Below are 11,260 nucleotides of genomic sequence, written 5' to 3'. Positions count from 1 at the left end.
CCATCGGACTCCCCTTATTACAAGGAAGACACCTTCCATGATCTCCAGACAGAGATCTGCCACTTCCAGGCCCAGGGAAGTGTGCTGCTCTGCGGTGACTTTAATGCCAGAACAGGCACTCTGCCTGACTTCATGAACTCACAGGGCAACAGCCACATATTCGGACAATCCCCTCTGTACCACACGCACATGACTACAAACAGGAATAGCCATGACAGTGTGGTAAATAAAAATGGGAGACAATTATTGAATCTCTGTCAAGGCCTAGGCCTCTATATCATGAATGGCAGGATCAGAGGGGACTCTTTAGGTAGGTTTACATACAGCTCAGCTCTTGGTAACAGTGTGGTGGACTATGCCATCACTGACCTGGACCCCTCCTCTATTAATGCATTCACTGTCAGACCACAAACCCCCCTGTCAGATCACAGCCAAATCACTGTGTTCATAAAAAGAACAGAGCAGATCAACAACACACAGACACAGCCCTGTAAGCTGTACAATCTAAACCATTCCTACAGATGGGCTCCAAACAGCACAGAAATATACAAAGAAGCAATTGGCACCAATGAAATAGAAACCCTAATACACACATTTCAAAACACACAGTATCAACACACAAAAACAGGAGTAACTCTGGCTGTAAAAGATTTGAATAACATATTTAGAAAAGCAGCAGAAAAATCTAAATTAAAAATAGTAAATCGGAAAAACAACCAAAAGAATAAATTCAAAGAAAAGTGGTTTGATGAAGAATGTAAAACTAGAAGGGAAAAACTAAGACAGCTATCCAATCAAAAACATAAAGATCCAGACAGCCCAGATTTACGCCTCAGATACTGTGAGGCACTGAATCAATACAAACACACTCTAAGAAATAAAAAACAAGACCATATTAATAAACAACTCAGCGAAATTGAGGAGTCAATAAACCAAAATCATTTTTGGGAAACCTGGAACAACCTAAATTCAACAAAAAAAGAAGAATTGGCCATCCAAAATGGAAACATTTGGAAAAAACATTTTGAAAACCTTTACAAAGAAATACAAAACAAAGAACAAAAAACTCAAAATGCCATTTGTGAAAAACTAAAAAATTTAGAATCCTGTATTAAGGACAATCAGAACCCCCTCGACACCCCAATCACGGTGGAGGAGCTGAGTGATAAACTCAAGGCCCTCAAATCAAAAAAAGCAAGTGGACCTGACAGCATCAACGCTGAGATGCTCAAACACAGCAGCCCCAAGCTGCAGGAGGCCCTGCTCAAACTCCTCAATCTTGTACTGAGAGCTGGGTATTTCCCTGAGACCTGGAACCAAGGGCTTATAACACCCATATATAAAAGTGGAGACAAATTCGACCCCAATAACTACCGGGGCATCTGTGTGAGCAGTAATCTGGGGAAGGTGTTCTGCAGTATCATTAACGCCCGGATACTGGCCTTCCTTACCGAACACAGTGTCCTGAGTAAGAGTCAGATTGGATTTCTACCAAAACACCGCACTTCTGATCATGTTTACACCCTACACACCCTAATCAATAAACACGTCCATCAAACTAATAAAGGAAAAATATTCGCTTGCTTTATAGACTTTAAAAAGGCATTTGATTCAATTTGGCATAAAGGACTATTTCTTAAACTTCTTCAAAGTGGTGTAGGGGGTAAAGTCTATGACATCATAAAATCGATGTACTCAGAAAATAAGTGTGGTGTGAAAATTGGCAACAAAAGAACAGAATTCTTCACACAAGGGCGTGGGGTGAGACAGGGCTGCAGTCTGAGCCCAACACTGTTCAACATCTATATCAATGAGCTGGCCACAGTGTTGGAGCAGTCTGCAGCCCCTGGCCTCACTCTACATGACACTGAAGTCAAGTTTCTGCTCTATGCAGATGACCTGGTCCTGCTGTCACCCACAGAGCAGGGGCTGCAGCAGAGCCTGGCACTGCTAGAGCAGTACTGTCAGACCTGGGCCCTGGCAGTAAACATGAACAAGACCAGAGTCATGATATTCCAGAAGAAAGCCAGATCTCAGGGAAATAAGTACCACTTCACTCTAGGTAACACCACCCTAGAGCACACCAGCAGCTACACATACCTGGGTCTGACCATCAGTGCGTCAGGGAGCTTTAACCTGGCAGTGAATGCACTAAAGGAGAAAGCACGCAGGGCTTTTTATGCCATAAAGAGGAGGCTCTACAATATAAATCCCCCCGTCAAAATTTGGCTCAAAATTTTTGAAAGTGTAATTCAGCCAATTGCTCTCTATGGCAGTGAAGTGTGGGGTCCAATCACCAACCAGGACTACACAAAATGGGACAAACACCCCACAGAAACCCTGCATGCAGAGTTCTGTAAAAACATCATGAGATTACAAAGAAAAACACCAAACAATGCATGCAGGGCTGAATTAGGCCTTTATCCATTGATTATTAACATCCAAAAAAGAGCATTAAAATACTGGATTCATCTAAAAACTAGTGACCCAAACTCACTCCATCATAAAGCCCTGCAATACCAAGAGCTCAGCCCAGAAAAGAGTCCCCTCAGCCAGCTGGTCCTGAAGCTCACTGAGCTGAGCAACACTGACATCAGTCAGCTTCAGGACAGCACTGCAAAAACAATTCCAATTAGTGTCAACCAAATTATAAAACACCTGAAACACTCCTATCTGGACCATTGGGATACAAACACTAAAACACAAAACAAACTAGAGTGCTATCGAACCCTAAATAGAAATTACACCCTGGCAGAATACCTGGTAACTGTCAGAAACACAAAGCAGAGGCAGATCCTGACCAAATACCGGCTCAGTGACCACAACCTGGCCATTGAAAAAGGCCGACAGAGGCAAACCTGGCTGGCCAGGGAGAACAGGCACTGTGGTCACTGTGAGACAGGAGAGGTCGAGACAGAGATTCACTTCCTGACACACTGTGAAAAATATAAAAACATAAGGGACATTTTCTTCCCCAAATTCTGTGATTTAGTCCCAGAATTCCCAAAAATGTGTGATACCCAGAAGCTGTCAATCCTGCTGGGGGAAGACAAACACACAGCCAGACTGGCTGGTCAATACGTGGAGACCTGTCATAGCCTGAGGGACAGACCGTGAACACGTCACACTAGAGAGGGAAAAGAGAGAGGGAGGGAGGGAGGGATTCTGTTTAATATAGAAAGAGGGAGGGAGGGAGGGAGGGGGTATTGTTTAATTGAGGGAGGGGGGATTCTGTTTAATAGAGGGAGGGAGGGGGATTCTGTTTAATATAGAGGGGGGAAGGGGGTACTGTTTGATATAGAGGGGAAGGGAGGGATTCTGTTTACTGTATTAATATAGAGGGAGGAGGGATACTGTTAGTATTAAGAAAAATTCTTTGTCTGTATATTTGAGTTGGTTATGCCATGTATGTGCTTTGGCAACACAATTATTTTTATTGTCATGCCAATAAAGCCAATTTGAATTTGAATTTGAGAGAGAGAGAGAGAGAGAGAGAGAGAGAGAGAGAGAGAGAGAGAGAGAGAGAGAGAGAGAGTTAGTTAGTTGCGCAGGTACACAAATACTAGAGTCCACACATCACTCACTACTATGAAGACCACTTGCCTTCTTCTGACCCTGGCCCTGCTCTGCCTTTCTGGTAAGCATGCTGCTTTCTAATGGTATTAACACTGAGATGCTGGACAGGTGGGCAGCCACATGACTAAGCTGTGCCTGAGCTGTTCTAGAACTCGACTTTGCTCCCAGGGTTCTAGGCTGCGCAGCTGGTACAGTCTGGGCAGAACTTGGTTTATTTTTCTTTCATTGAGAAAAAAAGAAAACAGTCAGGTTTCAAAACTGAAAACAAACAGCACTCGTCGCTTGTGTTTGAACATTCACAGTGTGTTGTTTCACATTATGTGTAGCACGGCTAGATCCCTGGTTTGTAAGTGTTCTCGGGTGGTTTTCCTCATTGTTGTAAAGCTCTGCTGTTCTGTCAGTGTTGATAAAACGACTGGATGCCAGAAAGCAGGCCCATGTCAGATCTGGCACTGTTCTCACGGATCTTATTCAGCAAGTGATCAATTCAATTGATGGGGGCTCCATTACTGGTGCTTCATCAATAACCAATACACCATTTATTGGACATACAGTAATGTTTCATGTTCTTTTTTTATTGTTTCTTACAGAATTCAGTTTGGCTGAACAACCTTCTGGCCAACCGAAGGAGGTGAGACAGTAATGATTTATACACACTGCATGCACTGGGACGCACAGTAATGATTTATACACACTGCATGCACTGGGGCGCACAGTAATGATTTATACACACTGCATGCACTGGGGCGCACAGTAATGATTTATACACACTGCATGCACTGGAGCGCACAGTAATGATTTATACACACTGCATGCACTGGAGCGCACAGTAATGATTTATACACACTGCATGCACTGGGACGCACAGTAATGATTTATACACACTGCATGCACTGGGACGCACAGTAATGATTTATACACACTGCATGCACTGGGACGCACAGTAATGATTTATACACACTGCATGCACTGGGACGCACAGTAATGATTTATACACACTGCATGCAGAGAGCACACAAAGCAAATGAAGTGAATGTTTGTGTCTTTTTGTTTTTCTTTATAAATGATGCATTGTTACATCCACCCCTGGAATGACACTGTAGAAATCCTATTACACTAGGACTTTATTATCACCCGTAACTCACACACACTCAGTCATAACTTATCACAAACTCACTTTCTCAGCTCCTTGACATAGCACAGATCTGCATTATTATACATGGAATCTGCTGTTAAAAATGTGACACTGTCAGTATGGCGACGGCAGAGGTGCTCTGCAGCCCTGTTGTTCAGATGGCTGTGAACTGTACTTCAGCTCCTCCTGTCTCTCTCTTCCAGACTAACTGTGCGCAGTACCTAGATGCTATGTGTCCCAGGGACTACAATCCGGTGTGCGGGACCAATGGCCAGACTTACTCCAACGAGTGCGTACTGTGCATGGAAAACAGGTAGGACACGTCCTCCGAGGCTACAGCCAGTGTAATCTGGAGCGTGGGATCCTGGGGGCAGCATGCAGCTGGTCACCTTGAAACGAGACAAGGAGGGGCTCCGAGGCTGCAGCCAGTGTAATCTTTAACCTGGAGCGTGGGATCCTGGGGGCAGCATGCAGCTGGTCACCTTGAAACCTCACCACCTTTATGATGCAATTCACCTCAATGTGTCCGTCTCAACAGCTGCCCTGCAACACTAACGTTCCTCTCTGTGGTTTGCTAGCCCGGGTGACTGAAGGGGACGTCATCCTATTAGATTGAAACGTGCATGAGGTGACAGACAGGCAAGATTAATGATAGGCAACGAGAATGTGGCAAGAAGAACCCTTTTTCACACTTCAATGACAGACACAGGGTCCTCTGCATGCAAAGACATCACCCTGCCCGATCCCAGCCCTGTCTGTAACACAGCACTCTGTCTAACCCAAGCTGAGCTGTGATCTGTCCCTCACAATTACACGGTTCCAGATTTCACCAGTGTTGATTTAATACAAGTATCAAACACCAGACAAGGCATTTGTAGCTTTCTACCCACGTCAGCTCTGTCTTCATATTGCAGGATGAAGAACGAGCACATCCGGATCCGGAGCGAGGGGGAGTGCCTGGAATGATCCTGGAGTCTGAGGAGCCCCGCAGCCTCTTCATCAAAACCGTCCACTCGTTTCTGAGATGACGCAATAAACGATTCAGCATGCCTCGCTCCGTCTGCTCGTCTCTCATTGTCAGCGAGGCTCTGCAGCTGGTCATTCTATTACACGCTCACCAGATCGTGACTCCACTAATCTGAGACCACCTCACTGCACCTCCGTCTGTACATAACCTCCCAGCTTTCAAAAGGAGAACATCCTTGTTAATGAGAAGAATTAGGTGCCTGGTTCTTGTAAGATTGGCAGGGTGGTTTTCTACTTTAAGAAATGAACAGATAAACACACAGGAGTTGATTAAAGACCATGAACGCACATTGCATAGCAGTTCAGGGCACTCAGTGTTTCACAAAGACGACACATAGTCAAGCCAACTGGAGAAATCACCAGCTCTTTGAATTCAGGACATTTCAATATGCAATCAATTACATTGCCATCAGCCTCGCGAGGCAGGCGCTCACAGCGACCACATGAGAGACAACACAAAAACATCCATACATCATTTTATTACTTACAAAAGCTTCCACACAGCTGTACAAATGAATTCCTTTTTTCCACACAAAGGCAAGTCCTTGATACAGTATGTTGGCACGGTGCAAAGTTCATAGTATTGAGGGTGTCCATTGAGTCCACAGGCAGTCCCAGCCTGGCACCTTTTATATTTGTCTGATGGTCTCCATGCCGATTTCACTTCAGTGTTCCAGTCCTGGTTGCTAGAATTGCTTTCTGTTTATCACACTGACTGCTTCATACTAACCTATTTCAATCCCTGCTGTATGAGGTTAATAGCAAGACATACAAGTCTTACATTTACATGTGGTTTACATTACTTCTATCATGACAAAACCCTTTTTTCTTTTTTTTTTGCAAGATAACACTTGCAGCCACGGTGATCCATAAGGAAATGTGTGTACCCCAATATATCAGAATGACACGAGGAAGGGAGGTGAAAGCACCTCACTGCAAACCCTGCAATAAACACAGCTCCACTTCGGCAAGCATGCTCAACAGTACATTTATCACATTGTGTTTGTGAAGCCGTAGGGGAGCGACGCAGTGAGACGAGGGCAGTGGTTTAGTGGAGGCAGGTTCTCCAGCTGGGGGTCACCGCAGCTTTCCCAGCATGCTGTCCACCAGGCCCAGCAGCTCCCCGAAGTAGCCGTCCTCGTCTCCGAAGCCGCGCTCGCTCTCCGCCAGCCCCTGGTACTGCTCCTGCAGGAGGCTGAGGGCTCCGGCGAGCGCACGGTCCCCCCGGTACAGCTCCCGGCAGGGTGGCATCATGGCGAGCAGCGCGCGCAGGGCCTTCTCACGCACGTCGTGCTCCGGAGAGGCCAGCAGCTCCGGGACCAGACCGCACCAGCCTCGCTCTGCAAGCTGGGGCAGCAGAGACACCTGGGAGTACTGCCGGAGCCGGGCCTCGTGTGAGGCATCGGGGACTGGGTCAAGACCATGCTGCAGGATCAGCTCCTGGGGGAGAGAGGGAGAGGCAGGGAGTCAGAGACAGGGCTCCTGGGGGAGAGGCAGGGAGTAAGAGACAGGGCTCCTGGGGGAGAGGGGGAGAGGCAGGGAGAGACAGGACTCCTGGGGGGAGAGAGGGAGAGGCAGGGAGCAGCATCTACTGTATTTCAATAGCCAGCTTGTAGCAGTGTGACATCACAGTATCAGCTTCAGCAAGCTTTAGCATTCCCCTCACGCGTTCATCATCCTCCTCTCCATCATTACTACGAAGCACCCCCCCCTGCACACCCACCTTCTCGACGATCATGTCGTAGAGCAGGGTGACGGCTCGCACACGCAGGGACGCCCCCCCTGAAGAGAGGAACAGCGCCTCGAGCACCTGCAGACCACCCAGCTTCAGGAAGCGCTGCTGAGCGAAGGGGAAGTGACGCAGCAGGGAGGCCATGGCGAACAGAGCCTGAAACACACACACAGAGCAGTGAGGTCACAATGGGACTGAAACACACACACACACAGAGCAAGTGACGTTAGGATTACACAGAAACAGGTGCACATGGAGACTTCTCTACCTGTCATTTATAAATGCATGTTATTTATATTTACATATATATTAATGAACAGTGCCGATCAGGGCTCCTCTTGACTCTTCCTCATGTTCTACCTGCACCCTGTATAACTGAGCCCAACCAGCTTGCCCTCCTTGCAGGTCTCAGTCTCTTCATTATTTAATGACAGCGGTAAAGCCCGAGCCACAGTGCTGTGTTTACCTTCTTTTTGACAGGCAGGGGCTGCTCGGTGGCCAGCAGCAGCAGCAGCTTCTGAAGAGCTCCCCCCTCCACAGACTCCACCTGCACCACGGGGTTACTGCACAAAAACAGGAGCACAGCGTGAGCAGAGAGGAGACACACAGAGAGACAGGGGCACAGCGTGAGCAGAGAGGAGACACACACAGAGACAGGGGCACAGCGTGAGCAGAGAGGAGACACACAGAGACAGGGGCACAGCATGAGCAGAGAGGAGACACACACAGAGACAGGGGCACAGCGTGAGCAGAGAGGAGACACACAGAGACAGGGGCACAGCGTGAGCAGAGCAGACAGGAGAGGAGAGACACATGGACACATGAACAGCGCAGAAACTCATGTCCATCTCTCAGCCTGTAGGGTGAGAATGAAAAGCACCCAATGGAAGAGCTGTATGGAGGGTGGCCCTGGCGGGGCAGGAGTGTGTGTTACCTGGAGAGTGCAGAGCCCAGCACCAAGGCAGCGTGTTCCTGCAGCACTGCCTCCGAGCTGTTCAGGGTGCCGATGACCAGCTGCAGACCCCCAATGGTGATGAAATCCTGGGCATTGTCCACCTGGCAGCGGACACAAGGCAGTCGTCAATTAAACAGGAATGGAGCATTTCAATAAGGAACGACGGCACAGAGGAATGGAGCATTTCAATAAGGAATGACGGCACAGGCTCACCTGGTGTACGAGGTACTCCAGCTCTCGCAGTGCAGAGACCCTCTCCTCCAGCGAGGCTGCAGAGCTGTTGAACTGCTGTAGCAGGCGGGACATGATCTGGAAGTCCGTCTCCATCATCATACCGAGCACCTCCATGTCTCTCTTGAGCTCGTCCAGGGGGCGGAACTGAGCCCTCAGCGCCTCCGCTGCCTCCTGCAGACAGACACAGAGTCATCTACTAGTGCATTCCTCCCTCTTTAAATGCATGGCTTGAAACTCACACTGGATCAAATGTTTTGAGACACAGCTGCTGTACAGTCAGCATTAGTTCTTGTGACAGTGTGCCTCACGAATCAATGACCCCTCCCTTTACCTTCTCCTCATCAGTGGGCACCACGGCAGCTTCTTTAAAATGTTTCAGAGCTTTCTTCAGCTCCTGAGCAGTGAAGGTCTGAGACTCCGTGTTCACCGTGCCCTGCCTGCAATGAAAGCAGAGAAGCACTTTATGTTTGAACTGTTCAGCTCTTAAAGCCTCTTCAGAAACACCCTTTCCTTCATGCTGGTCAATCTGCAAATCGAATTCACTTCCACAAATAAAAGAACACATTGACCTTTAATCATATAGACTTGCTGAGTGGATTTCTACTCCACTCTAAATCGTTCTATCTGAAACAGGAAGACAGCTTGCTAGCAGTACTAACTGGCCCCTGGCTTCTTGCAGACGTACCTGCCCCCCTCCTCCTCCTCCCCCGGGCTATCCTGCAGCTTGGCTTCCCTCTTCCCAGTCTGGAGGTCCAGGCGCACGTGGGATCCTGCCGGCACAGCCTGGCCTGGGGAACACAGCGCAGTTAAACAGCCTGCCGGCCGGGGCTAGAGCCCTACAAACACACAGCCTGCACATTCCAGAGCAGCCCGGACATTCCAGAGCAGTGTACCTGGCCTGAGCTCCTGCCACTGGTCGGTGGGCTGGAACACCTCCAGGTCCTCTGGGTCCTCATCATCGCTCACCTGGGCCTCTCCGTCCGGCTCACTGCCCTCCACCACCATGAGGGCGGACCGCGCCTGGGAGAGGGGAGAGGGGGGCTGTGATCAACAGGTACACTGGAAATAAACTGTTTGAGCAAATTCTCAAAGTTACATGCAGGCTTAAAAGATCTGTGAACTGTTTTCATCTCATCAGACTGACCTCAGGGGTGGAAATAAGACTCCCATTGCACAGCAGTTTGATCCAGTCCTGGTTTCACTAGGAGTTTAACAAGACCACCTGAGCTTGTTACCTCTACACTGGGGCTAATCAAGCTCGTAGTAAAACCTGTGATAGGTGAAAGTGCAATGCAATACAAGTCTTATTCCCATCCCTGGACCTACACCCAAAATGTGCATACGACATATAAAAACACACAACACCACACTTACTGTACCGGTCCCAGACAGACAGTGTGGAACACACAGCAGCACAGAAAGGACCAGGAGCACCTTCTTCAGAAACCTTCTCTTCACAGTCATGATCACACTGAAACAACAACAGGCAGCACACACTGATAGCAGGGGTGGAATCTTCCATTGCACAGCAGTTTGATCCAGTCCTGGTTTCACTAGGAGTTTTAATAAGACACACCTGAGCTTGTTACCTCTACACTGGGGCCAATCAAGCTGGTAGTAAAACCTGGAACGGATGACAGGGCTATGCAACAGGAGTCTTATTCCCATCCCTGGATAGACACTGTGCATTCTAGAGTTCAGATGCGAGGGACGTCTATACAGTATAGTGGCTCAAGAAACGAATGAATATCTTCCTCATCATTTAGTAACAGAAATGACAGTGACTTGTCAACCAAGCAGTGCCTTGTGTGATCAAGCATTTCCAAGAAAAGCGGCACCGCAATCACACACAGCACGCCAGATGAGCTCTGAATCTGTACAATTCAATGCAAAGAACTCATCACTCAAGAAGAAAACCTGTAACTACAACAGACAGCATTTTCCACGTGTGCGGTCTCGATTGGTATTGATAGCAACACGTGTGCGTTCGCTACCTACACTGCGGCATCATGCCAGCATTTCATAAACCGCACAACCGTGTCGTTTAATATAATTGAAAGGATTGTAGTCACATATTCACTATAACAATGTACTTTATATCGGGTTTTTACCTTGGTTAAAAGCAGAGTACGTCTGTCAGCACCGGTCAAACACACTGCTATTTTCTGATGAGCCGAGAGGTCCGACAGCCTGGAATTCTGGTTTCTGAACGCGATACGATTCTGTTTGTCTCCCCTTGCAGAAAACTGTACATGTAACTTTTCACATCAATTTCCACTGTAATAATAACGACTCCTTAAGATATTTATACCAGGTAACACACAACAAAAGTCAGTTACACACACGCCACGTAACTCCTGGCTGCTCCCCCTTACGTCTTTGAGATGATGTGGACCAATCCGCGCTGGGATCGTGTAAAAGGAGCCCCACCTGTTTGGGTCTCTGCAAAGCTTTTAGACCGGAGCCCCTTTTTCCAGAAAGCCATGTGATTGGTTCACCGGCTTCCTGTCCTCTGCCTCCTCACGTCATAATAGAATGTGTTTCGTAACGGAGACAGAAATCCAATACAAAAGCTAATTCCTGCATGCCAGCAGCGTGTTTA

The 11,260-nt window shown here is 47.9% G+C and overlaps 2 protein-coding genes across 2 annotated transcripts; one reads left to right on the top strand and one right to left on the bottom strand.

Moving 5' to 3' along the window:
- The first annotated feature begins 3,484 nt into the window (after window positions 1-3,484).
- LOC117973653 (serine protease inhibitor Kazal-type 1-like) lies at window positions 3,485-5,764 on the top strand. The gene is made up of 4 exons (XM_058997212.1): window positions 3,485-3,637; window positions 4,167-4,207; window positions 4,915-5,024; window positions 5,626-5,764. Exons 1-4 carry the CDS (start codon window positions 3,589-3,591, stop codon window positions 5,675-5,677), a joined length of 252 nt encoding a protein of 83 aa, XP_058853195.1. The 5' UTR covers window positions 3,485-3,588; the 3' UTR covers window positions 5,678-5,764.
- Window positions 5,765-6,201: 437 nt separating this feature from the next.
- On the bottom strand, window positions 6,202-11,184 carry LOC117431679 (nucleotide exchange factor SIL1-like). Its single transcript, XM_058997211.1, has 10 exons — window positions 10,770-11,184; window positions 10,033-10,129; window positions 9,552-9,678; window positions 9,344-9,446; window positions 8,990-9,095; window positions 8,638-8,829; window positions 8,404-8,525; window positions 7,936-8,032; window positions 7,461-7,625; window positions 6,202-7,177 (listed from the first exon to the last, which is right to left on the bottom strand). The coding sequence occupies exons 2-10, from the start codon at window positions 10,120-10,122 to the stop codon at window positions 6,815-6,817; spliced, it is 1,365 nt and encodes a 454-aa protein (XP_058853194.1). The 5' UTR covers window positions 10,123-10,129; window positions 10,770-11,184; the 3' UTR covers window positions 6,202-6,814.
- Between the last annotated feature and the right edge of the window lie 76 nt (window positions 11,185-11,260).

This window comes from Acipenser ruthenus, chromosome 23 (assembly GCF_902713425.1).
Source record: "Acipenser ruthenus chromosome 23, fAciRut3.2 maternal haplotype, whole genome shotgun sequence".
NCBI classification, from domain to species: domain Eukaryota; kingdom Metazoa; phylum Chordata; class Actinopteri; order Acipenseriformes; family Acipenseridae; genus Acipenser; species Acipenser ruthenus.
The sequence above is the reverse complement of the archived record's forward strand: the minus strand, read 5'-3'. Positions and strand labels throughout refer to the sequence as shown.

Coding starts and splice junctions, on each gene's coding strand:
- LOC117973653 (XM_058997212.1), top strand. CDS start 3,589: ATGAAGACCACTTGCCTTCTTCTGACCCTGGCCCTGCTCTGCCTTTCT. Junction 3,638..4,166: donor GGCCCTGCTCTGCCTTTCTG/GTAAGCATGCTG, acceptor TGTTTCTTACAG/AATTCAGTTTGGCTGAACAA. Junction 5,025..5,625: donor GTACTGTGCATGGAAAACAG/GTAGGACACGTC, acceptor TTCATATTGCAG/GATGAAGAACGAGCACATCC.
- LOC117431679 (XM_058997211.1), bottom strand. CDS start 10,122: ATGACTGTGAAGAGAAGGTTTCTGAAGAAGGTGCTCCTGGTCCTTTCT. Junction 8,526..8,637: donor TGGAGTACCTCGTACACCAG/GTGAGCCTGTGC, acceptor GTCCGCTGCCAG/GTGGACAATGCCCAGGATTT. Junction 7,178..7,460: donor ACGACATGATCGTCGAGAAG/GTGGGTGTGCAG, acceptor TCTCTCCCCCAG/GAGCTGATCCTGCAGCATGG.